At 36.6% G+C, this 27,575-nt stretch overlaps 1 protein-coding gene across 1 annotated transcript in view; it reads right to left on the bottom strand.

The window, feature by feature from the left end:
* Positions 1–27,575, bottom strand: part of LOC131071913 (uncharacterized) — a 170,872-nt gene that overhangs the window by 130,054 nt on the left and 13,243 nt on the right. Inside the window, exon 4 of the mRNA XM_058007886.2 lies at positions 19,219–19,379. Coding sequence (XP_057863869.1) covers positions 19,219–19,379 — 161 coding nt within the window. The remainder of the gene's footprint in view (positions 1–19,218; positions 19,380–27,575) is intronic.

Consider the following 27,575-nt stretch of genomic DNA (forward strand, 5'->3'; position numbering starts at 1 on the left):
CGTCGATTCTCAAAGACATCGTCGAAAGTAAGATATCAAATGCACACTTGATCGATCATGACTTGATCAATAGTGATTGGGAATCAATGAGGTTCTAATACGATCATGTAGATCAATAATACTCATATTCTTATTCGATCAAGTTGATCGATAATGCAATTTGCTTAATACAGAAAAATGATAAGCAATGAGATTAAATCTATATGAATATATATATTTCTCATGATTCATCCTTGACCTGAACAAAGCTATTTAGTTTCAACAGATCCTGGCTTGGGCACCTCCTCTCTAGAGTTCATTTGCATTCAGTCGCAGGTATTTTCGTTGAGTTTTGGAGAAGTCATGTGCATTTTGGTGTGTCTTAATGTTGCTGGTCTGCGATTTCAGTCTGCTATAAAGTATATCAGATTTTAAGTTTTTGGAGTTTAGGGTTGTTTTCTGGATAGGTCGTTTCTTGTAGCTTGTGAAGTGTATTGAGCTTTATTTGTAGTTTGGACAGCGATATCTCTTGATCTGAAAAAATCATGCTCTATATTGTAATGCTAATTAGTAGTACTAACAGCAATCTTATTCTGAATTGTTTCAGTACCCACTGAATAAGTGGAAGAGGCTGGCTTGCCGCCTATATTATTTCATTGTACTTTTGTCCTCCCGCTGAATAAGTTGTTGAGTGGATTGTTATTAAGTTTTTTGTCCTCCCACTGCATAAGTGGTTGAGTGATCTATTTCCTTGTTGTAATAATAGTCCTCCCGCTGAAAAGTGGTTGAGTGATTCTCTTTAATTGTTCTTGCCTGCTGGACAAGCAGAAGGGGTTGGCTTGCCACCTAGCATTGTAATTTCAGTTGATTATTGGCGCTAGCGATCCCCTATTCACCATATGTTCTCACCTTCCCACATTGGGCTCTTGGCGATCAGAAAGTGGAAGGGTTCTCTTTCAGTACTATTGAGTTTATATTTTCTAACCTGAACGGGTGTTTGTGGTGTGTGAAAACTAAGGAATTTGAAAAAAAAAAAAGTAAGGGGATATTTCAGAGTTCAACCCCACATGTGACCATCAACAAAAAGCGTACATAGTAGCTAATAAATCATGGAGAGCCAAAATTCTTATTGCTCAATTAAGAACCAATTCTCATCAACTCCGATGTGAAATGGGGAGGTGGAAAAGACGTATAGAAGCATGGGAAGAAAGGGTGTGTATTTTTTGTAATACCCAAGCGGTGCAATTAGAAAAACATTTTATTATGGAATGTAATGCCTTCAAGGACGTAAGAGACAAGCATGCCAATTTAATGACAGTTGTTTTTTGGCACAATTTATTTAGCAAGGAGGCCATTGAAAAGATCGGGACGCTTATCATCTCCTTGAATAAGAAATACATTGAAATGCAAAAGATCAATATGACAAGGTTGGATGTCCCATAGGCTATTTTTAACCTCGTGGACGTTAAAAGATCTATACCTATCTATCATATCAAGGTCCTACCAAAGGCAAAAGAATATCCAATAGAATTATAAGTTTATATGGTCATACCCAACTATATTGTGATATCCCCATATTGTCAAATATTAATTATTATTATCTAATATACTTATGCATCAATTATTTTAGTATTATATAATCAGATTCATAAACATAATAAACAGATTATTAGTCACATTCACATTAACATTACATATTCATCAAATATTACATAATATTAATATTCTTATTTACACAGTAATTATATGGCAGCAATAATGTTAATAAGACAGAGACGATGTATGATAAAACATTAATAAACAATGATTTAGATTTGGGAATAAACACATAGTGGCAGACCAGATCTGATGCACGTCAGATCTGTCTGCCTTTACATCAATTACATAGATCATACATGAATTTAAAGACAGCGATCTGCTAACAAATTTGACAAAAGATAAGAAAACAAAGAAACTAGAAATTTGTTCGTGTCAAATAAAGAGCATTCAGGTTGAAGCCACGCAATACAGAGCAATCAGTTAATATGCATTAGTAAACGATATTCATGATGACCAATGAACATTACTAAAATATTGACAATGATTACCATATTTATGCAGCGGTTAGTTGTTATAAGAGGCAAAACCTGATGCAAGGAAAGAGTGCGATCTTGAGGATTAATACTAACAACTCCCAACATATGCGATTTGGTTATAGTTAGCTTTCTAAAAGGGGCGATTTAGAAGTAGTACCGTTAACAAGTAGGAAGGTATGTCTTTTCAAATTAAGTGTCTATTCAAAAGAATGTGATTTTTCGATGTAAAAGTATATATAGAAGAGAAAAGAAAGGAATTCAATAAGGGGGGATACAAAAATATGCTTCTGCAGACTTCAGATCGATCTAGGGCAAATCTGGAATCACAGTTCATTAAGGAAAATTTGCATTCATATTGGCATTTGACATTCTTTACAGCAGTCCATCTCTGAACATATTTGTGGTATGCATTATGGTTTATAAGTATAATTTAAATAAGAATTATAATAAATAAATATAATTGCCCATTATATGGAGTAATAATAAATATAGATATATGTTATTTTATATTAATATATAGAGACATGAACATACATACATACATACATACATATATCAAAACATATACATATATAATGCATGGAAGACTATTATAATGACCTAGCCTTAAACCTTTCGTTAATGCTTTTAGGAAGGATAGGTCGGTTTGCGTAGGGAGAGGCAGAGTAATTCCATCCCAAAATAGGTGAGCCCCAAGAGGTGGTATTGACGGGTGTTCATGAAACCCTTGGGCCAAGTGGCAGTATTGACGGGTGTTCATGAAACCCTTGGGCCTATTTGTGGAGAGGGTTTCCAAGCACCCTATGGCAGTAAACCCCCATCCTCCAATAAGGTTTGGAAAGAAGTAAGGATAAGGTCTGAATATAATATTTATTGATTGTATAATGTACATTTAATTGTCTCTAGCATAATAATCTGAATTAAGGCATATAATAGTGCATAATAATGTAATGTTGCATGTTAAATAGGCAGTTCCTACTAGGGGACATTACAATTGGTATCAGAGCTATATCCTGCCATCCTGTGAAAAGTTGGGTTGATGCAAACCAGGCAAAGGGCACAAAGAGCTTTAGAAAGGGAAAGGATGGAACTTGCAGCAAATTCCAATCCCAATCAAAACAATAATATGGCTGAACCAACAAGTGATGAGATGAGGACATTTATGGAGCAAACAACCAAAGCATTAATGGACCAAAATGAAAGAGCCCGAGTACTTATGCAAGCCCTACAAAACATGAGCAATTCAATTAATATTCTTAAGACCAATTCCTCAAATGGGAGGGGCATTGGTTCAAACCATTCAGAAAACAATAATGGATCCTCTACACCTAGGGTGCCCAAACCTCCTTTCCTACGCAGGGAAGATATACCAAGGGAGGAAGAAGAAATTGACCCTTCCACAAACAGCACTGAAGGAATTGCTAGAGCTTATGTAAACCTTGAACCCGAGGTTAGGGAACTTATAAAATTTAGGGAATTATGTGAAGCCAAGAGACATGAGGTACCTAGGAAAGAAAAGAGGCAACCAAATAAGGACTTGAGACATAAGGTGAATAAAGTAACACTTCCAAACTTTGATGGATCAAATAAAATCACAGCCCATGCCTGGTTGCAAAAGTTGAACACCTATTTTACCCTTAGCCCAATGACAGAGGAGGATGCAATCCAATTTGCTATCCTACATTTGGAGGGATTGGCCCACAAATGGTGGTACCATGGAATCCACACGCAAGGGCACCAAAATATAACTTCCTATGATGAATTCTCACAAAATCTTATTAAAAGGTTTGATAGAAAACACCCCCAAGAAGATTTTAAAGAGCTCACTCAGTTAGAACAACAAGAAACAGTAGAAAGTTACATAGCTGAATTCCAAAGAATCTCAGTCCGAGTCTCAGGAGTTGATGAAGATAGACTCACCTATCTATTTGTGGAAAGATTAAAAGATTCACTTAGAGGAATGGTAAGTGCTCTTAAACCAGTATCTCTTGAAGATGCCATTGAAAAAGCCTTGACACTAGAAATTTCATCTGCAAGTAAAAAGCCCCCAAACAACCATACCAAACCTTTCCACAAGAAAGATGGATTTCTGAAAACTTTCTCTACCCAAGAAGAACGTGATGAACTTAAGAAAAAGAACCTATGCTACAAATGCAAGGAACCTTGGGAACATGGGCACATATGTCATAAAGGGGAACTTAGAAAAGGAAACTTATGCTACAGATGTAAGGAGAAATGGGAACCAGGGCATAAATGTGAAAAGAGAAGTCGACTTCAAATGATAGAAGCAACCACTAATGATGAAATTGAGGAAAATTCAAGAAAGAAATCATGGTATGATGAAGCTGATCTTAAAAGCATACAACCGAAAGGAAAAGGGACCACAAACAGATGGAGCTTCATGGAGGAATAAATCTAGTAATCATGACGCCTTTCTATCCTTTAGATCTAGAAGCAAAATCTCCACAATAAAATTTTTAATATGATGAATCAATGAATGTATTCTAGTCAATAAGAAGGAATCTAATAATATGTGTATAGTGTGTATACTTTATGTATGCTCCGTGTCTTCACACATTCAAGTGTATACTCTGTGTTTTCAAGTGTATGCTCCATGTTAGACTGAATATTTTTAGTTAATATAGAATATTTGAATAACAACAAGAAATCAAAGAGGATATGAATTTACCTAGAGAACATTGCATATGAGGTGATAGAAGTGTGTCATGTTTCTAATCCTCATGCATAATTCTTTGCCTTAAAGTGATGAGAACAAGAATGGGAGAAAATTATGACAACTCTAAATTCTGTAGTTATAAGTTTAGTTTAACATTCCAACTAGGATCATATCAGAGTTGCACGGCAGAAGCTACTCATATTTAAAGATTTGTATAAAACTCATCATTGCTTGAGGACAAGCAATTTTGGGAGGGAAGGACTGTGATATCCCCATATTGTCAAATAATAATAATTATTATCTAATATACTTATGCATCGATTATTTTAGTATTATATAATCAGATTCATAAACATAATAAATAGATTATTAGTCACATTCACATTAACATTACATATTCATCAAATATTACATAATATTAATATTCTTATTTACACAGTAATTATATGGCAGCAATAATGTTAATAAGACACAGACGATGTATGATAAAATATTAATAAACAATGATTTAGATTTGGGAGTAAACACATAGTGGCAGATCTGTCTGCCTTTACATCAATTACATAGATCATACATGAATTTAAAGACAGCGAACTGCTAACAAATTTGACAAAAGATAAGAAAACAAAGAAACTAGAAATTTGTTCGTGTCAAATAAAGAACACTCAGGTTGAAGCCACGCAATACAGAGCAATCAGTTAATATGCTTTAGTAAACAATATTCATGATGACCAATGAACATTACTAAAATATTGACAATGATTACCATATTTATGCAGCGGTTAGTTGTTATTAAGAGGCAAAACTTGATGCAAGGAAAGAGTGCGATCTTGAGGATTAATACTAACAACTCCCAACAAATGCGATTTGGTTATAGTTAGCTTTCTAAAAGGGGTGATTTAGAAGTAGTACCGTTAACAAGTAGGAAGGTATGTCTTTTCAAATTAAGTGTCTATTCAAAAGAATGTGATCTTTCGATGTAAAAGTATATATATAAGAGAAAAGAAAGGAATTCAATAAGGGGGGATACAAAAATATGCATCTGCAGACTTCAGATTGATCTAGGGAAAATCTGGAATCACGGTTCATTAAGGACAATTTGCATTAATATTGGCATTTGACATTCTTTACAGCAGTCCATCTCTGAACATATTTGTGGTATGCATTATGGTTTATAAGTATAATTTAAATAAGAATAATAATAAATAAATATAATTGCCCATAATATGGAGTAATAATAAATATAGATATATGTTATTTTATATAAATATATAGAGACATGACCATACATACATACATACATAAATATATCAAAACATATACATTTATAATACATGGAAGACTATTATAATGACCTGTTGTGCGTTGCACACGCTCCCTGTCGCCGACAAGGTCCCCCTTTCTTTTTGAGAGCCTTTTCCGTCTTCACCCTGTTGAGTTCCGCGCAGAGTGTCTCGCATCCTTTCAAGCGAGCCTGCGATCAGTCCATAAGATGATGATGTTGAACGAAGGAGCCTATGATTCCATGAGGTCAGTCAAGCCCTCGGGCACGAATTCCAAGAGATGATCTAAACTTGTAAAATCGCCTCAAATAGGCATGGGATGATAGAAGCTGGCGAAGTTTGCCAAGTGAAGGATAAAGCGTCTGAAGGTCGCATGAGGACCCAAAAATGCCGATTTCGCCAAGGGATACAAAGGAGATAAAGAATGCAAAGTGCTAAGGTTGACAAACTCGCCCAAGTGCCAAAACTCGCACTTTTTGGTGAAAATTGGCAAAATGCCCAAAAGGGCCGAAATTCGAACCTTTTAGCCAAAATGTTAGAAAAAGTGAAGTTGGCAAAATGCCCAAAAGGGCCGAAATTCGGACCTTTTAGCCAAAATGTTACAAAAAGTGAAGTTGGCAAAATAACCAAAAGGGCCGAAATTTCGGACCTTTTAGCCAAAATGTGAGAAATGGAAAGTTAACAAAGTGTCCCCAATCGCCGAAGTTCGCGCTTTGGGGGTAAGTTGAAAGGTTTTTTTGCAAACTCCTTGGAAGGCCCGAAGTTCGCGATTTGGGGGTAAAATGAGAAGTTTTTTTTAAAAGTTGGCAAAATGCCTCAAAGCTCCGCAAATCGTGTCATGAAAGGAAGGCGCAAATGATGAAGTTTTCAAAACCCTCGAAAAATGCACTATAAGGGATAAATTCTAAAAGTTGAAAGATTTAAAATTTGCAAAGGGCTCGAAAGCTCTGAAGTTTGCCAGGGAAGAGTAAAATGGCAAAGTTTTAAAGTTTGCTAGTAACCTAGAAATGCCGAAATTCACCATCCAAGAAATCGTGATTTTTCATTAACTAGCAAAATCAACCAAAGTGCCGAAAATGCGTGGTAAATCGCATGAAAATGTGACCTTGCAAAGCAGCTTCAACTGCCGAAAATCGCGACTTAAGAGGTAAAACACGTGAAAAGTAAAGCTTGAAAATAGAGGAAAAACCCCGAAGTTTGCCAGGGTTCATGTTATGAGGCATATGGCGCAGTAAGTGTTTCCCGTGGACTCCGTTCTCCTTCGCCGAAACCTTGCATGGGGTTGAGACTGTAATTTCTAGAGGGCTGCAAGCTTGCAAAGGCGTCTCACTCTCTAAAATTCGCCATTCAAAGGTACTACCGTAACTCTTCTTTGAAGCATTGAAAGTCAAGAGGTTTTCATACCTTGTAGGGAACAATAAAATCGCCGAAATAAATCGCCCAAAATTGCCAAGGTAATCAAATTGCTAAGTCTAAGTGTAAAACTACAGGTCCTTTTCAAACCATAGGCGCGAAAATTTGAATAAAGAGTTAACCGTAAAATTCAAATCGCAGGCTTCCCCACTCGAAAGTAGGAATTCATTCTTGCAAGGCAAATTGTGCAAATTCTCGCCATTCATTTTTGCCAAGTAAGTGTGCTTCGCCTCTCTCGATCGTTTGAAATATTTGCAAATTGGATAGATGTGTGAGCCCAAAATTGATTAAAACGATTAAGTCTTGAAAAACGCATCTTTTTCCGTTTGTAAGGCGTCATTCAAGGCAACTGAAAACAGAGTCTCGGAATTAACCAGAAAATGCATTTTCAGACTTAGGAAAATTTCTCAAGTTTCATTCATTTTGAAATTAATGCCTGTATAAATCCGCAATCGAAAAGCTTCATAAATATTTATGTTTAAATCAATCTAGATTTTAGCTAAAGATATCATGTTGTTCTTTCAATTCGGTTTTTGAATTGATCCTTGTATGCTGGCATATTCTTTATCTAACCCGCTTTACTTCCCCTATATTGCCTTGTAATCCGCGTCCGGCTATGCAGGATAAATGCCTAAATCGGCGATAGAATCATCAAAGATGCTTGCTACAGCCGAGACATCGCGAGCATCCAAATCAGATATCCCTCTCAAAGTCGAAAGGATGAAGTATCAATATCAAAGAGGGGGACCAAGGGAGTCAAAAGTTCAGAGTATCTGGGACAGTGTCGGTGATACTGACCTGGGCCATATTGACATCCAAGATTTCAGGAACCGAGTCTTGTACCCTAATGCCTATGGCAGGCCTAGGCAGATGATGGAAAGTGGCATCGCCCAAGCGGCAAGATTTCCCTCGGCAGTGCAAAACTATGAGTTAGTAGTAGAGGCTGCCCGGCATTACCAACCAGGTTCCAGATTGGTGCTCCTCGAGGACATGGTCCTCGCTAACTTCACTCCTGAGGCCATTGGCGACGCATTTGACATTCCCTTCCCAAACAACCCTATAGCAACAACTATGAACGAAGTGCAAGGGGTGTATGATATGAATCCCGCCAGGTGCAGAACACTAATGAATGAAGAGTGGTACAAGGAGAGAAGACCTCCAAGCGTCAGGATTGGGGAAAAGACCCCTAGAAGCGACTTTCACAACGAGCATGGAGACATGGTCACATTGCTCAGCAGGATTATGGGACTTCCCCAATCCAACTACTTTGAAGAGTGGATGTTTTACTTCACAGATTTGGTCTTTGCTGGGAAATCCAAGTTTGACTAGGCCCAGATCATAAGCGACAGCATTCACACTCAGCTGATCGAACTTGAGACAAAGAAGTACTTCACTATGACCTCCTATTTGGTCTATATGTTCACCAGGAACCAGCCACTGCCCGGTTTAATAATGAAAGGTGAAATTGGGAATGGACCTGATCAGGTAAAAGTATATGATTGTTACCCACAACTACACTATCAGGATATAGCTCAAAGAGAAAAGAACAGCCCGACCTATGCGGTTGGTCAATATGAGCACGTCAATGACACCTTCACAATGCGCCTAGTCAGGCTAATGCAGGGAGGATTACACATAAGGCTTTTAGAGCAAGCTAATGTTCTAGTACAGAGATATGGTGCCTAGTTCATCCAGTTCCCAAGGTTCTCCTACATCCGGATAGCTGGCTTTGATGGTGCCCCTCTCCGACTTCCACGGTACCCAACTGACAAGATAGTTCTTATGGAGGTCGCAAGGCAGTCACGTCCGGCAGGCAGCTTACTCAAGGACAGGAAGCAGGCTGGATTTGCATTCTCCATGATTATAGGTAACCAGGATGTCCATCTAAAGAGCCCATCCCAGGCAGAAGAATCCTTTGCAGAGCTAGCCTCCTATGGCCTACAGGAGCATTTTCCAAGGAAATGCTTTGATCGAGACAATCTGGCAAAGAGAGCCTATGGCAAGCGATACAAAGCAAAAGAATCAGTTGAAGATTATTGGAAAAATTGCTCTGATGACTATGAGGTCCGTAGGCGCGAATATTCAAGGCTGAGTGTGCAGCAGATGCAACTCTTCGAATACCGTCGGGTCCCAGATCAACTCACAGATTCAGGAAATTGTCTGCAAGTCCGGGAATTTGAGGCAGTAAGGCATCTTTTACCAGGCGTTGATTGGTCGCAGGACCCGATCACTGATTTTGAGGCAATCATGGCAGCCCCAGGAAGATATACAGACCAACGGTTGCATCAGCAGATTGAGCGACTAATTCATGAGGGAGTCCAGTTCACTTACCACTTAATGGGCAGCCTTGATTCTCAGTCCTTCGAAGATGAGGGAACTTCCAGTGCACCTAAGGAAGAGGTTGAAAAGCCTGAGAAAAGGAAGAAGGCTAAGGCCAGTAGAGGAACTCGGACATCCAAAAGAACAAGAAGGGAAAAGATCCCTATTAGGAGACCAAAGGTCACTTCATCGTCAAAGGACCCTAGTTCGTCCGATGACGTAGTTGAACTAGATTATATACCTACTCCGCCTTCCCAGAGTGATATTGATGCATTTGGAGTTGATGATCCTCCTGCACCTAACATGCTGGAATCCGAGCTAAGGGCCATTGAATCAGCTGAAACGGACAATCTAGTTGAGGAAGGAGAAATTCCATCCATTCTAGGGATTGAATTGCATGAACCCACCCAACAGAGCCGCCATGGATTGCTGCTCCGTAATACTACCAAAGATGACTCTATTGTTGAAGGAGAGCAAAGGACAGAGGAGACCCGCGAGCTCGAAAAGACTGAAGAGCAACCATCACACGAAGGCACTAGACAATTGTTCAATGAAGTGGGAGAAAACTCTGCTGCAAGCAAAGAACTTGACACCTCCTCCACTCCTCCTGTAACGGAACAGCTGCAAATTTGTGATGAGACGGCTGAGAACATCAAAGAACAGAGTGCAAATTTAACCATAGCATCAGCCCAGACTGTACCTCAAGAATGGTTAATTGCCCGAGCCCAGCGCAAGGCCGCCACCAAGCCACCCATCGATTTGGAGGACATCTTCTCACGCATAGACCAAGCTAAAGCCAAAGGGAAGAAGAAGCCCAAGGCATATTCCAGAATAACCAAGGATGAACGAAGGAACCATACTCTTCACATCGCCACCCCTCCTGTAGACAAGCCAGCAAATCAGATTACACTAGCAGATTATAGCATCACGACCGTCCCCATCGAACAAGCCACTAAGGAACAGGAAAAGGAGGAATTCAAGGATTCAGTACAAAACATACTCAAGCAACTTGAAGAAATAACAACTGAAAAGAACATGTATCAAGCTCGGGCTGAGCAGGCCGAGGGGTACATTGATCAACTCCTGAGACCTTTACACAATGCTTCTAAATCCCACATTCCCCCGACAGCATTGGCACAAAGAACCATGACGGAATTTGAAGGAGTACAGGATACTGCAAGGGCCGTCAGGGAATGGATACAAGGCATCAAAGGGAGGGGAGAACGAATCCTTGAAGAAGTAAAAGAAATGGCCCACCATCGAGAGACCACCCTGGTCGGGCTATTAGAGGTAAAAAGGGAATCCCTCATAATGCATGAAGTGGCTGCCACAACTCTTCCCCTCGTAAGAGCTCTCTTTTGGACCCAAGCACAAATCCCTACACTCTCCAACATCCTGCACCCCCACGATATCGGCGTTTTCAAAGAGTGGTACTGAACTATCACCATGAAGAATGACACAAGAGAAATCATTGATAAAGAACACGATGCATGCGAGACAATTCTGAAAGGCATGCAAGAACTCGGCAAGACGATCCTCCGATCAATGGTCTCGGGATGGCAAAATGATTTGTTCGATGATGTGATACAACCGGACTGGGAGGAAAGACTGGGGACGGATAGGATCACCTATTCCACTAGGGACCTGAGTTTTGCTGGTCAATTTCATTCAGACATGTTGTGCTTCGAGCGTAATCGTTCCAGTTGGAAAGATGGTTCGAAGCATGTAGACCAATACCTTGAAGGCATGCAGTATAAAATTCGTCATCCTCCTATGCCTCCATTCAATTTGCTATACCAATTGTGCCTCAGGTTCCAGGAATATGTTCGTGAGGAACGTGCAGCAGGTCGGGACCTTTGGCAAGAATATTTGCATGGTGAGGATGAATTCCTGGAAAAGGGATGTGAAGCTAGAAAAGAGAAAGTACTTTCCTAAAGTGTTTTTTTTTTTTAAGAGTGCACTTTTTGGCCAAAGGGTCATATTTGACTTCCAAGTCAACTAAATGTAAACTTTAATGTGTGTGCACCTTTTTGGATTATTTTGGATATGTTTTAATTACCTTTTTGGGTAGTTATTACTCCCTTTGGGGTAGTTGCTGATATTTACCCCCCATTTATGGATATGGGTACTCTTTCGTAAGGATGAATTTGGGCCTCTTGTTTAGATTAGATCTTGGCCATTCATCCATTTTTGAAGCCTATTTAAGGGATTGGTTTTCCCTCATTTTGTAAGAAGTTCATGGATTGTTGCTGAAGCTCTGACGAAATTTACAGGATTTAATGCAAAGTTAAGACTGTTTCAAGTTTCCTTGTGAGTGCATGGTCTCCTTCTTCATTAATTTAGAATTTTCAGTTATGTTTCTTTCCTTTATATAGCATTTTTCAAATAAACATCCGATAGAATCCTTGTTGTTCATACCATTAGGGGATGACTGATTATCTTTCCTTCTATATGGTTAATCTGAACCTTTCATATGCTTAGTTCGGTTATTGAATGCTCACTGAATGAATGTTAAAGTTCCGATGTTGTATTTAATAGCATGAAAACTCAATTTTCCCTTGAAGATCGCACTAGATTGATGCAAGTATTGTGCAATGGCTGGTAATGCTTAGTCTGGTTATTTGGAGGTGTCTGTCTGTTTTCTGAATATGCTATCCTAGTTAAATAACTTAGATTTTTTGTACCTCTCTCTCTCTATCCCTCTTTTTTCCTTTTTTTACCAAGAAGAATCCGCAGTTCTGCTGAAAACAGTATCAACCCAACTGAAACCACTCGATAAACGAGACTGTTAAAGTTTTGGGGAACTCATCCAATAATTGCCTATTTTATCGTAAGTCCCCTTGTGTTTCCAGCAAAAACACATCAAACCACTGAGTAATCCCGCAGTCAAGACCTGACAAACGAAACCTTAAGGTTGTCCCTTTTGATCAAACGTAAGAAATAGCATTAGGGATTTCCTTATCTCAAGAGAGGATAGGATACTCAGCGAGTACATTCTATTCTGCGTTGGCCGTATGGAGTTTGCAGCAATGCGACTTTAGACACGTCAACATGACCTAGCCTTAAACCTTTCGTTAATGCTTTTAGGAAGGATAGGTCAGTTTGCGTAGGGAGAGGCGGAGTAATTCCATCCCAAAATAGGTGAGCCCCAAAAGGTTGTATTGACGGGTGTTGTCATGTCCCCTCCTTGATCGTTATTTATAATCTAAATGAAACAATTATTATTATAAATTAATATAATCAACAAATGATTATTTGAAATTATTAATATTTAATTATTAAATATTATTATTAAAATTTATTAATATTTAATTATTAAATATTATTATTATTATTCACAAATTAATATTAAAAATTATTATACACAAATTATTTATTAATATGTGAATCACATTTTATTATTAATAGAATTATTCAGAATTTATTAATGTGTGCATTACTTGTATCAAAATTTGTCTATTTGGAAAGCACCGATCAAATTACCAATGCATTAGGCTGTGTTTAAGAATAACAAATTTTAATCAGAAAAGGCGCGACTCAATGGGGAGTCATATTCTTTAGGAAGGATCATAACCAGTCAAAGAAATTAAATACCTTTGACCACCTTCCTCCAAAGGGGACACACACGGAAGAATAAGAGAAAAGAGAGTACGGAAGAAAAGAGAAAATAAGGGAAGTAAGAAAAGAGGAGACGGAAGGATTGGAAAAGGAGAATACGAAGGGAAAAAGACAATAAGAGGTGTATACGGGACGAATTAAGTGATATCAGCAGCACCTTGTCTGGTAATCATTACAGGTATGAGAAATATTGATAATATATCATGCTACTATTAATGCAGTTTAACTTCACTAATACAACCATTAGTTTGGATATAATTTAATATTGTTAATGCAATTAAATACAATTAAAACTAATGATACAATTTGATATTATCATTAATACAACTGAAACAACAGTCATTAACAATCAATTCTAAATTTATATAAGAGACTCAAGAATATAAAAACCTGGATGTACTACTTAATTAAGGAAAACATAAGGAAAGACATCAGCAGTCACTGCCTGAGAAATACGTATAGTATAAATATGGGAATATAAGATTGCTGTCAATACAATATGATGCTATTAATATAATATGATATTATTAATACAATATACTGCTATTAATATAATATAATATTGTTAATATAATAAGCTGCTGTTAATATAATAGTATTGTTAATACAATATGATGCTGATAATATAATATAATATAATATTATTAATTCAATATAATTAATATGACATAGGGGGGATAATTTGGGAATGGGAAGTGCAGATCTGATTGTGATGGTTGTGTCCCTTTCAAAGGGCAGAGCTGCAGGAATAATGAAGAGTTGCACTCTTTCAAAGGGTGTGTCTCTTGCCAACGGGCATACATGATGAAGAGGTGTGTCCTCTCCCGCACATTGAGAGATAAAAAGGAAAGGAATCAAAAGCATCCAGGGACATCACCATGGATCAAATCAGATCAGAACTGTTATTAAGTTACAGGCAGTAACATCCTTGTTCTTGGTGGTATGCATGGGGATGTGTTTAATAAGTATGCTTAATGTATGAAGCCCGATAATGTTCTTATGCAGAATAAATAGTAATATTAATATGGACTGCAATATGAATGACAGTCATACTTAATTTCATATATATATTCATAATACATAAGAAATTAGTATACGTATAGTCTAAAACATGTTATTACTATCAGTATTTAAGAAGTGGGGAAGGAGATGTTCCTAATAGGGGACATTACAATTGGTTTTATACTTACATTAAGAACTAGGGATGTTTGATGGACGAATAATTTATTTATGAATATTTAATTGATTGATTTGCGAAATATCATTGATTTGATGCATGTTAAGGTGGAGTTGTCTCCTAATATATTCAGTCTGAGTCATAAGTATCTTGAAATTGATTAATTATGGCTAAAGCATCCCTAAACCCATAAGGGGACATTACAGGTGTTCATGAAACCTTTGGGCCTATTTGTGGAGAGGGTTTCCAAGCACCCTATGGCAGTAAACCCCCATCCTCCATTAAGGTTTGGAAAGAAGTAAGGATAAGGTCTGTATATAATAATTATTGATTGTATAATGTACAATTAATTGTCTCTAGCATAATAATCTGAATTAAGGCATAACAGTGCATAATAATGTATAGTGTTGCATGTTAAACAGGCAGTTCCTACTAGGGGACATTACATATATTGAACTCAGGGAGGGAAAGCAAAAAAAGTTATGTTGTGTTGACAAACCCTATGTATCGCGTTCTTATGTATTGGTATGGGTTGAATCTGGGTGCAGCTCAAGTCCAGGTTCGGCCTGGATATGGCCCCGGATTTTCCTAATGCACCACCTAAGCAGTACCCTAGTGAATCCAGGACATACCCAAACAAATCCAAGAGTACCCATAGGTAAAAATGCCCAAATAAAATTCAATTTCAACAAAAAGAAAACATTTAATACTTTTCAAACACCCCCCAATGCTTGATTTCACCCTAATTTACCCCTATTTGGTGTTTACAACTCATTTCACAAACACAAAACACTAAGAAAACCATTTTTTCCCTTCAAGCTGCCATTGTTGGGTTTTGAAGGTTGCTGCATTTTTTTTTAAGGTGGAGCCTATGGAGGAGTAAGACACACACCAGAAGCTTAGGAATTGTTGAACAACGAAGATTTAGCCATCAAAGGTGAGCAAATCTTTCATTTTTCAAGATATTTCAAGTTTTCTGTTTTTTCAAGTTTTTTTTTTAATTTTCAAGTTCTTTTTCTTAAAGTTTTTATTTTTTTATTTTTTACATGCATATTTAGGGGTTATCATGCCGGTTTTTTTATCTTAATAATGTTTTCCAGTTTAGGTTCATGCATGATGGCTACAACTAGAAGTTTTAGTTCGGTTTCCCAAGACTAAAACAAAGGGAGTCCTTTTAGAATTGATTCAGCATCGCCTCTTTGGCAATATACAACAAACTAAACAAATGTCTAGTGATGGTAGTTTTCTTTTGCGGTGTAACTATTGCAAAGAAAAGTAGAAAAGATCATATTTTTGAGTGAAAGATCACTTATGCACATCCCTTCACAAGGAATAAAAGCTTGTCGGGGGCCAAATGAAAAAAGGCTGCTACATGATCTAATAGTGTCATATATTAAAGAACAAGAGGATGCCGACATGATAAGTAACAAATCAAAGAGTATTGTGCATCCTTTCCCAAGAAAAGCTCGAAGAAACCTCCTAGTGGCTTGACACAACTAGGTGGCCCACATCCTTTCATTCCAATGCCACCATCTTCTAAACAAGAAAACGTTTCAGTTTCACAAAAAAGAGGCCCATTGGACAAGGCCTTCAAAAATGAAATCAAAGAGGTTATAAATCAGAGCATTGCTCATTGCATTTATGGCAATAGGCTTCATTTCAACATTGTTAGATCACCTTATTAGCGGGAGATGTTGAATACCCTTTGCAGTTCACCTCCTAATAGTGTTAGTCCCATGTACAAAAAGGTGTGAACCACCTTATTAGCAAAGGAGAAAGATTCAGTAGAGACATCATTGAGAGCGATCAAGGATATATGGCTTATAATAGGTGTGTCCATTTCCAATGGATGGAAAGATAGCAAAAATAGACCATTAATCAACATTATAGCAATGTCCCATAAAGGAGCGATGTTTTTGAAGGTAGTGGATTGTGAGAGGCAAGTAAAAGATGCAAGTTTCATTGCAAATATCCTCATAGAATCCTTTGGCATGGTGGGGCCTCAAAAATGTTGTCCAAGTCATAATGGACAATGCTAAAAGTTGTAGGCCAATTGGGTCTATAGTGAAGGCTACATATAGCCTCATTTTTTGGACACCATGTGCAGTCCACTCATTCTTTAACAATGCAAATGATTGGCACACAAATTGAATGGTTCAAACAAGTCTACACAGAGCCCAAGGAGATTCAAATGTTTGCAACTAACCATCATATGTCACAAGCCATATTCGAAACCTTCTTCAACTTCGAGTTGTTGAAGATTTTTTTTTTTATTTTTTTTTTATTTTTTTTTAATTTATTGTTGATATTGATGTGTACTTTTTTATACCATGTCAAGTTTCTGAAATGCAATCTGCATCTCACACAATCTTCTTAAGGAGACTTGTGAAAGTGCGAGAGGCCTTGACTTCCATGTTCATCAACAACTTATGGAGTGTATGGAGGCAGTCAAGCACAAAAAGAGCCCAAAAAGTAAAAGCATCGATCCTAGATGATGAGTGGTGGGCTCATGTGGAGTATGTTTTGAATCTCACTAAGCCCATCATGAGCACGATTAGGTATGCTAATACTAATCGCCCATGTTTATGTGAAATTTATGATGGCATGGACTCCTTGGTTGAGAAAATAAGAACAATAAAAGAGGCCCAGGAACATGACCCAGCAGAAGCATTTTTCAAAATTGTGCGACAAAATATCATTGACTGTTGGAACAAGATGACCACCCCCTTACATCTCTTAGCATTTGCTTTGTTACCAAAGTATCATAGCAAAGAGTTCTTTCATTGCCAAAGAGGGTGGAACCATATAGAGATGGGGAGGTTGTTGCTGGCTATAAGGTTGCATTTATAAAGATCTATATAGACAAAGAAACTCGAAGTATTGTCTTGCATGAGTTTGGCCAATCCATATCTTCAAAAAATCATGATATTTCCACTCTTCGTGACAAATATAGAATAAGTGTTGGTGAGTGGTGGTATCTACATGGTCAAGGCTCCATTTTCTTCCAGTCTCTTGCAATTAAAATTCTCTCCCATTTATGTATCTTTTTATTTTTTATTTTTATCATTTTTCATTCGATGCTATCATGCTATAAATTATATCAAAATATTTTTACCTTAAAATTTATGTTTTAAGTTTTGATTCTTGAATTATAAAATTAAATACTAAATGTTGTATGCAAACTCAATAGGTTGCAAGTTCTTCTTCAGCTGAGCAGAATTGGAGTACATACTTCTTCATCCACTGGGTCAAGTGCAACCGTTTGGGTGCAAAAAAAAGAAGAGGCTTTGGTCTACATACCCTCCAGCCTTTGTCTATTGTCACATAAGAAACCTAAATACAATGAGAGTGACAAAATTGGGGTCTAGCCCCTGAGTGTGCTGATTTAGATGCTACAATTGCATAGCTTTCTCAAGTACCTATAGATGAGGCAGCTCTTGCGCTTAACATTGCTGGTGGGAGTGGCAATCTAATGGATTGTAGTTCAAATGAATCTGAACCAAATTTTCACCTTGATGCTTCTGATGAAGAAGAATATGAATAGTAAATATCAATTGTAATTTGAATTTTCATTGTGTAATGACATTTTGAGACTTGAGTGGTGTGTGTAGTAAGTTGCGAGTACATGTGAATTTATGAGAAGTGTATCGAAATGATGTGCAAGCAGATCTGAGATTACAGAAGTGCAGAGACAGAGCTTTGAAGGTGATAAATTCCATGAGACAGCGTGTTGTGACAGTGGTGATGATCAGAGATGTTTATCATGATGTTGGTTGCTTGATCCAATTGTTCAAGGATAATTTCATGTTCAGGAGATCCTTCTTAGTTTCAATTCAGTTATTTCCTTTGTTGTTGTTTGACAATAGGTCCTTCGGTTTGAACAAAAAGATCGACCTTTTAACGCTCGATACAAACACTAGAGATAAACAGATCCACAAGAGTCAGTTAGTCCATGTCCTTCCTACTAAACAAGATTCAAATGTTCTTCCTACTTCTCAACTTTTTTGTAGCATCATATATTGTCATATATATATATATATATATATATATATACTGCACCCACACCAGTACCTGAATCGACAACTTAGGACAAACCCAAACCCTAAGCCCATACCCAAACCAACCACTTAACTACTCAATAATTAGGTGGATGAAGTTAGTTTAATCAGGCCCAATAATATTTTTGATGCCTTTTAACTAGTCAATAATTAGGTTGGTGGATTCAGTTCAATAGGGGGCCCAAATATATTTTTGATGCCATGATTGTTTTATGCAGATATTTCTTCAACTTTTTTTTGGTTTGTTATTTTATTGTCAAAAGATGGCCAGTTACAAATAAAGCAAGAGAAAAAATTAATGTATGGAAGTAACGCATTTCTTAGGCCCTAACTCTGTATTATCAATCTTCTTATGAAATATATTAAGGTATTTGCAAAATATCATATTCTGGAATTTTCACAGCAAAGTCATGTAGCAATAGTAGATACAAAACGGGGAAACCGGAAAAGAAATATGTAAAACCATGTTGAGTCTATCCATGATTATTGTCAATAAAAGCATTCAAGAAGATTTCTTGTTGATTCTTTGATTGATAAAATTAATGAGAAATTTAATCAATGAGATCACTTTAGAAGAACAGTATAAAAATTTATAAATTTGAAAGATGGCATGACAAACCAATGGATTTGTAACAAGTCTATGTAATCTGTGCCAAGACGAATCAAACTCTTCTCCACACTTTCTTTGATATTAGCAGCATCAACCCGTAGTGTTGTTGCATTCTCACGGACGTAGGTTAATTGCTTTGAAAAGCCAGACACTTTTGTTGCCAAAATTACCTAAGGCCAACTCATAATATATGAATAAATGTTAGTCTTTTTCACATTTTTATAAGAAACATATCATTATGTTTATGATCTTAAATACACAAAGAAAATAAATCTCTCTTAAGTCTATGTTTTGATATGTGAAGTTCTTTCCTTGGCATATACAAAAACACAACAATGCAAACCACCCAAGAAGAAACATGAACATGCCTACTAAACAGTGAAATTGAGGTGTCATTAAATTAAAAATTTGAATGTAATCACAAGTCAAAACTTATTACCCAAGGTTGTTTTTTCACAATAATTTTTTTCATGTTAATAAATCCTTGACCAAAGAAAAGATGTGTCACCTACAGTTATATTTATAGTATTTTGGCCTACATAAGACACATATATAATAATGTAAATAATCCAAGAACATTTAATGTATATAACTGAAACATGCCTATGAACCAGAAAAATTGAGATCACTAAATATAGCACATTTAAACTAATAATTTACTTAAAACAACCCGCAAAAGAAAAATACTAATTGTCAAAAGAAAAGCAACAAATGAGTTAAGGTGAAGTAATAGAAGTAAAATATTCTGAAAACAATTAAAATACTTTGCACTTATGAACCCGCAAAATCGGAATACAACATTTAAATTAATTATTCACAGCCAAATAACAAGCAAAAAATATATGACCTAAGATGAAGAAATAAGTGTAAAATTAATCTAGACAATTTGCACCTGTAAACCAATAAAATTGATCAGCAAAATATAAGTTTCGATCTAATCATGCATCGCATAACTCTTAGCATTTTAATTTGCATCTTTAAATGTGACATAATGATAAAATAGAACAAATGTACAATAGGATTGAAGTTCTCTATGAAATAAAAACTAACCTAATATGAACATGATGTACTTGCTATTTAAAACCTTTACAATGTTTCCTAGAGTGATTCACAATCAGATTATATAAAATTAGTTATGTGTCTTTTTTCATTCACCTACAGCAAAAGGTTGACATGCACTTTAACACTAGACAAAATATTTTTATGTTTATTGACAAAGAAAACTCTGCAAATACATGCTCGCATTGTTCAACTAAAAGCAAAGACTAAACAATACAATTAAACATAACGTTTCAATAGTTTTATATATGAAGACACAAATGTCTTGATAAAATATATAAGGGATTGGTACAAGCCACAATCCTCAACTTTGAAAAAACTTGCATTGCAACACCTAGAAAGTTGCTAAAAGTAATTCAATCTCTCTCAACAAACATAACAAGACATTTCAATAATATTTAAAAAGCAAGATGCACATAAATTCTATTGAATTAATAAAAAAATCTGGATTAACAATAACACTTAACAAACACATTTCAAAAGGAAGTAGGTGAGAATTACCATTAAAAATCTAAGTGCAAACTAGCACTTATTTATAATAGCTACAAAGCTATTGCATGAAAATACATAAAAACATTTATTTTTACTTCAAATCTAGCTACTAACTTGATTGCATGTAATGCAATTGTTAATACAAGATCCTATTAAACTCTAGTTACAAATCAACATATGTACATTGCAAAAAATGACATCTATTTGAGATTCTAGGGAGAGAAAAAAAACTGTCAGAAAAACACCAAAAAAATTTACTACACTCCATATTGATGTCCTTGTTTCGATGGAAAAAAAAAATAATCCATTTGGATATACATACAAGGAGAAATGCATTATAGGAAAATATAGGTCTTAAATTCAGTTTTTACTGAATAAATACTAAAAATAAAAAAGTTACCAAAAACTATCTACACACTAGATATTGGAGTTAATGATTTATGTCCAAGAAACAGGAAAATATAGGTCTTAAATTCAGTTTTTCCCAAATAAAAATTGAAAATAAAAAAGTTACCAAAAACTATCTACGCACTAGATATTGGAGTCAATGATTTATGTCCAAGAAACAGGAAAATATAGGTCTTAAATTCAGTTTTTCCCGAATAAAAATTAAAAATTAAAAAGTTACCAAAAACTATCTACGCACTAGATATTGGAGTTAATGATTTATGTCCAAGAAACCAAGAAAAAAATTTATTTGTAGTTCAAGTTACGTGTTACAAGAAAATGTTATTCAATAAAAGATTGTATATATATATATATGTGTGTGTGTGTGTGTGTGTAACCAATCAAATATGACAGAAATGATATTTTTCTAAAACTTAAAAAAATTATAAATTGATTTTACAATAGAAAATACTAGAAATATTAGTTTACATGATCCTTAATTAAACTCATAATAGTTTGTTCACCATAATGAATGTGATGAAAGCTGAAAAACTTGATTTCAGTTGGCAGCAAATGCAAAAAAGTGGCGCACACTATTGTGCTATCGTCAATGGGAAGACTTTTTGTATGCACTTTCAGCTATATCTCTTCCCAAGGGAAGAGACATTGTTTAACACAAATGGACCTCCTTTAGCATCCAATCCTTGTCCAACTTCATCAACTTACAACTATTTGGTGCATCAATCCATCTTTCCAAATTCCTAAAGGAGCAACAAAAACACTTGTACCAAATATCACTTAAACCTTTATATGTTCATCCTGAAACATTATTTTTCTTTAAGGAAGTTATCATTGGCAAGGGGAGTAGGGGACGAAGTTTTCTATGCCCTTCCTTCTCCATTGAGTTTATGGTACATGGGTACCCCATCAAATCTAAGTTTTGAGACTCATTTCAAAGTTTTTATTTTTCTAAATACACTCCCTAAGTTGCACTTAAGGGGGTGTTAGTGCAATCTTGTATACACATATTACTTAATTGTACTTAGGTGGCTAGCTATCCCTAAATTAAAATATTTACTTTAATTTTTGTTAGAAGATATTAGGAAATTTGAAACAAAGGCATGTTATGCAACTACGACAATCCTATAAATTTGAGCTTTTTAACTATTGGTTGAAAATTTTGTACACCTGGGAAGACGTGCAAAATTGTGGTTTCAGCCACAACGTGTGAGTTAAAAACTCTCCTAAGTTTAAGGGGAGGTTCCCCCTTTCCTACTATTGCAAACTAACTAGAACAGATAAACACTAATCTATCTTGGGTGGGACAACATCCTTTTCTCTTTTTTCAAAAAAGATATTTTTTTCTCTTTTCAAAAAAGAAAATGCAACTAAAGTAACAAAATAGAAATTTACGAAATTTCAAGAACAATAAAGATGCTTTATATGAAAGGAAGCAAAGTTTCTATGAAAGCGCAAAGTCTTCCATCACTTCCCCGGGATGGGAATGTAGAAGCAAAGCTCAAAGTCTTCACTTGCCTACTATCCTATCTACCTTCCAGAATGATTAGTATGGTAACAATGTAGAACTTAGAACAGCTCAAAGTCTGTTAATATGCACCCCTAAACTACTATAACTAGGAGTAACTACAAGCACAAAGTCTTATAATCTCTCTATTATGAACACTTAGCTATGATAATTTAATCCTCAATAGTTGCAGCACAAAGTCTACAATAAATTAGATCAAAGCTCTTTTCAACAACTTCACCAAAATCTCAAATACATAAGAACACAATAAATACATGAACAAAGCCTCAACACAAAGTCTGAAACTCAAATGCCTTCTTTGTATTGCTTGAGAATTCAATTTACAAGTATAAAACACAAAGTCTTTATCGCTATAAATTTCTACAGAGTTTTCTTGCTTGCTAAAAAGATAAATTACAAAGAGCACCCTCCAATATATATAGGAGAGAAGCTAAGAGCAAAAAGTGGGAGAAGTCCAACTAACTAAGACTTTTTCCACAACCACTATAACTAACTATGACTCATTCCAAATTACAGTCCTATTGTATTTCAGCTTGTAATTTGTTTACATGCAATTACAAGTTACAAGATTACAAGTTATGAGTCAACCTGTAATTACAAGTTTTGATACTAAATGTAATTTGTCAAAAGGAAAATACATAAAACAAAAATAAAACTCAAGTGTCATGAGACACCACTTGTTCTTCTCTATCCCTAGCCATGAAAGCCTAAAACTTGTTGATTGACTCCTACAATTCATCAAGATTTGGGCCTATTGTATTCCTTGCAACAGCAACAGTTTTGATGATGACATCAAAATATCTCATTGCCGCTACTCTATGTTCCTCAAGAACAATCTACATCTTGTCAAGGAAAACTTGGCAATTCACAAACCTATTGATTGAAGTGACTATAAATTGTTCAGATTCAAGCTCCTAATGAAGCCTTGACACCAACTCAGAAAGTATTACACCCTCGGGAAGCAACTCTTCATCTTGACTTACCATCTTGCAAGACATTTTCTCGAAGTTGAAGATAATATCCTACTCCACTTCAGCATTCATTTCAAGAGCAGCTTCAAAGTCTTTAATCAAGTCCTTGACAACTAATGACCTATTGATTATAAGCTCCTCTAACTCAATATACCTTTCTTTCTTTGGTATCACAGTGTGATCGCATAGGATTTCCAATTTGACTTGATCCAATTCATGCCAAATTTTCAAATCTCTTTCTGTGGACTCTAGACTTTTCTTAAAAGCTTCTAAAGTCTGGTTCGGTGTTATCTTTGCTGCCCTTACATTGCCCAGCACCAATAAGGCTTTCTTCACCACTTGAGCACGCCGATCTACCACTTGATCTACCCAAGAATCAATAGCTTTGGCCTTTTGAGCAGCTTTTTAATTCATTTGATGGACTCTTTGGAAGTAGAGGAAGTCAAGGGAGCAGCCTTCTTCGAAGAATTCGTGATCTTTTGGATCACTAAGATGAGTTGTGCGTTTTCCTCCTTGATCTTATCCTTCTTTGCTAGGAGCACATCATAACTTTGAACCAATGAAGCTACTGAGTCCTGAGCATCATGCATCATTCCGGCATGTGTTTGCTTTCCTAGTACCACCCTCGTGAACCTGTAATCAGACAGCTACATTTCTCCTTGTGGCTTATCAGCAAGAGATTTTGCCACCTCTACATACTTCATCTTATTACTATCCACAATCACTCGCGACACTGTTTTGGCTTTATTGGCAGCTTTAGGTTTGGATTTTCTAAGCTACTGAAAGACGAACACATCAAGAGAAATCTCCTGCTTTTTCCTCTTAGGAGTGATTGAACTCAACCATGGGGATAAATCTAATGAGCTTGTATTTGTAACAGCAATTGTAGTTTGTGTAGAAACAGGTTTTACCTGCACCACAGTTGTCATCCTAGGGGAAGCCTCAATTTAGACAACGACAAATGTTCGCTCAGATGACAAATCATGGCCAGCTTCAGTCATGAACCTATCAAAGCTTACAGCAGAGGTATCAATCTCAGGAAGTGACATGCTAGATAGAATGGCATATGAAGGATTTGCATCAAAAACATTCTCCAAGTTGTCATGTTGAACATATGCAGATATATTTGTTGTTGATGATGTCACAATGGTACAAGTAGATGCACTTGGCACAATAGGATCAATGTGAACCATAGAAAAAGAATCCACATCTGTGTCTATTGGAGACATGGGGACATCTAAAGACAGTTGAGAAATGATCATGTGAGGAGAACCTGAGTTTAAAGTGGTAGGAAATTCTGGAGCATTCTCCTCTTGTGGTTCATCCTCAAGGTCAATGACCTCAATTTCAACTTGAGACTTCTCTTTTCCTTTCAGCGATACCTCTTCTGGAGGAATAACCAAATCCCTACAAACTCTTAGTTTGATTCTAGTACCAGAGGAAGAAGCACCCTCTTTGCATTTGACCCTCACCTCAGACTTACGCCCAACTAGTCCTATTGAATCATCTTCTTCCCCAACCTTAATCTTTATGGTTTTAACATTATTGTTTTTCAGCCAAGCATTAGTGTTGGCAAGAATGGGTTGAAATCTATCAAAGATTGAGGTACATTCCTTTTGTGACCATTGGACAAATGGAAGAGGAGCCTCAGCAACCCTTTGTTCAATATACTCTGGGTCAAGAGTTTTCCCGTCATCTACCATGCCTTCTAGAAACTTGGTTAGATCCAAATCTACAATTTGCTCCAAGGTAACCTTGTTGTAGTCCATCTTCCTGATTTCTTCCTCCGAATGAAGATCAACCCAGATATCCTCAAGGCGATGAACATGAGTGAAGGCTCTCTTGATTTTGTCTTTCATCCCTCGATAATCAAAATCCTTCCTTGCCTTGAACTTCTTCAACTTGATTTCTTGAAGTTTTGTCTCCATTGCCTTGGCTCTTGCTAAAGTTGTCAAGGAATATCGGCCAATCTGCAATGGATTATGCGAAGATATGTTGATGCCTAACTTATGTTGAGCTAACTGCACTGCATGAACTATCATCAGTTGTCTATCCAACTCCATCAGGATGATCCTGTCAGTAGGGTATCTCGGAAGCATATATGGGTGACCTTCAAAACATCCAATTCTCATTTAAGTGAAAGTTGGGAACTAAAGGAACAGGCAACCGTACTCATTCACTTTCTTCCAAGTTGCCTCGGACACTCTCTTGTTCTTAAGTGTCTTATCAAATAAACACATGAAGTGACCAAAGAAGGCATCGTGCACTCTCCTGTAGTGAATCCCGCTATGTGTCAAGGTGAGTTGATCATAATATTTCCATACTGATACTAATGATCTATCACCTTTGGTAGAAAGACCTGGAAATTGTCTTAGTGGTGCTACTATGTACACCAGGTGAGAATTCATGTAGAAAGTGAGAATGATTGGAACTTGTGAGAGTTGTTCACATAGGTTATCACTGATCACTTCACCCCAGAAGACATGAGACTGAGCTTTTCTCATGATCACAATGTATTTGTATATCCAAATCTCAAATACATTAGACTATTTCAACCCCATTATCCTGCTTAGAAGTGTGTGATCATGTCACTGATTTCTTCAATGAAATCAGAACGATACAATTTGGGCCATCTAGAGAAACAGGTCCTGGGAGTTTTAAGCCATTTAAAATTTATATGCCTTATGCACCCTGATATTTTCTGGTTTTAGTGATCAAGAGCACCTTTCATAGAAATGTCTGCATACACTGGAGCAACAGAAACCTTGAAGATTTTATCAATGGCTTTTGCGTCCAATCTAATAATAGTATTGCCATCATCATCCTTGAGTGTCCTAGACCCTTTGTCAAAATGAGCAGCACAAGCAAGGACAAGTTTTGGTTCCAAGGCAGCCACTGGGAAAGTGGAAACCAAGTGAATATGGCTATTCAAGAGCAACTGCATGCTATGACTTGGTGACCCTTCTGCTCTCTCAAGGAACTCAGACATATCAACATGCCCAATCTCCATGTCTTTAATTTCATCAACAGGAGAGCTCACCTGAGAAGGAGAAATCTCATTCTGATATTTGTCATATTTGTACTTCATCTTCATGTTTGAAGGAGATGCTTCTTCCATTGTCATCGAGCAAGAATTTGTAATGCTGCGATGAAAACTCCAACGAGTTAAGACGTCATCACAAGCTATTGGAGAAGCCATAACACTTGCTTCAAACAAAAGAACTTGGAAAATAATGCCTAATCTCTGACCTTTCATGATATTTATCATGGGGGAAGTCAAAAAGAGTGGACAAGCTTGAAGGATGAATTATGGACAAGACTTTGATAGTGACAAGGGCAGAATTTCGGATCTCAAGGGGTGGACTACAAGTGAATAGCAGCGAACTTGAAAAGGTGGAAATGACCAATGCAATGCAGGGAAAAACCTTGACACTTGCACTTGTAATCGGGCCTTTAAGACCCGATGGCAAGTGTACAAGCTTGCATGTTTGGGATGTGCAAAATGGGGAAAAGATGCTGAATCTTATACTTGCAATCGGGTCTTGGAGACCCAATTACAAGTAAGTGAGTTTGCACAATAGGGATAAGCTTGCAAAAATGGTGAAAGGAACCGCCTTGCAATCAGGTCTCCAAGACCCGATTGCAAGTGAAAGATATGAGTAATGGTGGTACAACTTGTAATCGGGGGTTTGAAGCCCGATTGCAAGCAAAAGAAAGCACGACTGGCAATGCAAATAGCAAACTTAGTCATGACACTTGCAAGGAAAAGATAAACCGATACTTGTAATCGAGCTTCAAACCCCCGATTGCAAGTGAAGGAACAAAGATGATAAAAAGGCTTACAATCGGGTTTCGAGCCCCTGATTGCAAGCAAAAGAAAAACACTCCAAGGGGAAAATCAACATAGATAG

The sequence above is a fragment of the Cryptomeria japonica genome, chromosome 11, assembly GCF_030272615.1.
Source record: "Cryptomeria japonica chromosome 11, Sugi_1.0, whole genome shotgun sequence".
NCBI lineage: Eukaryota > Viridiplantae > Streptophyta > Pinopsida > Cupressales > Cupressaceae > Cryptomeria > Cryptomeria japonica.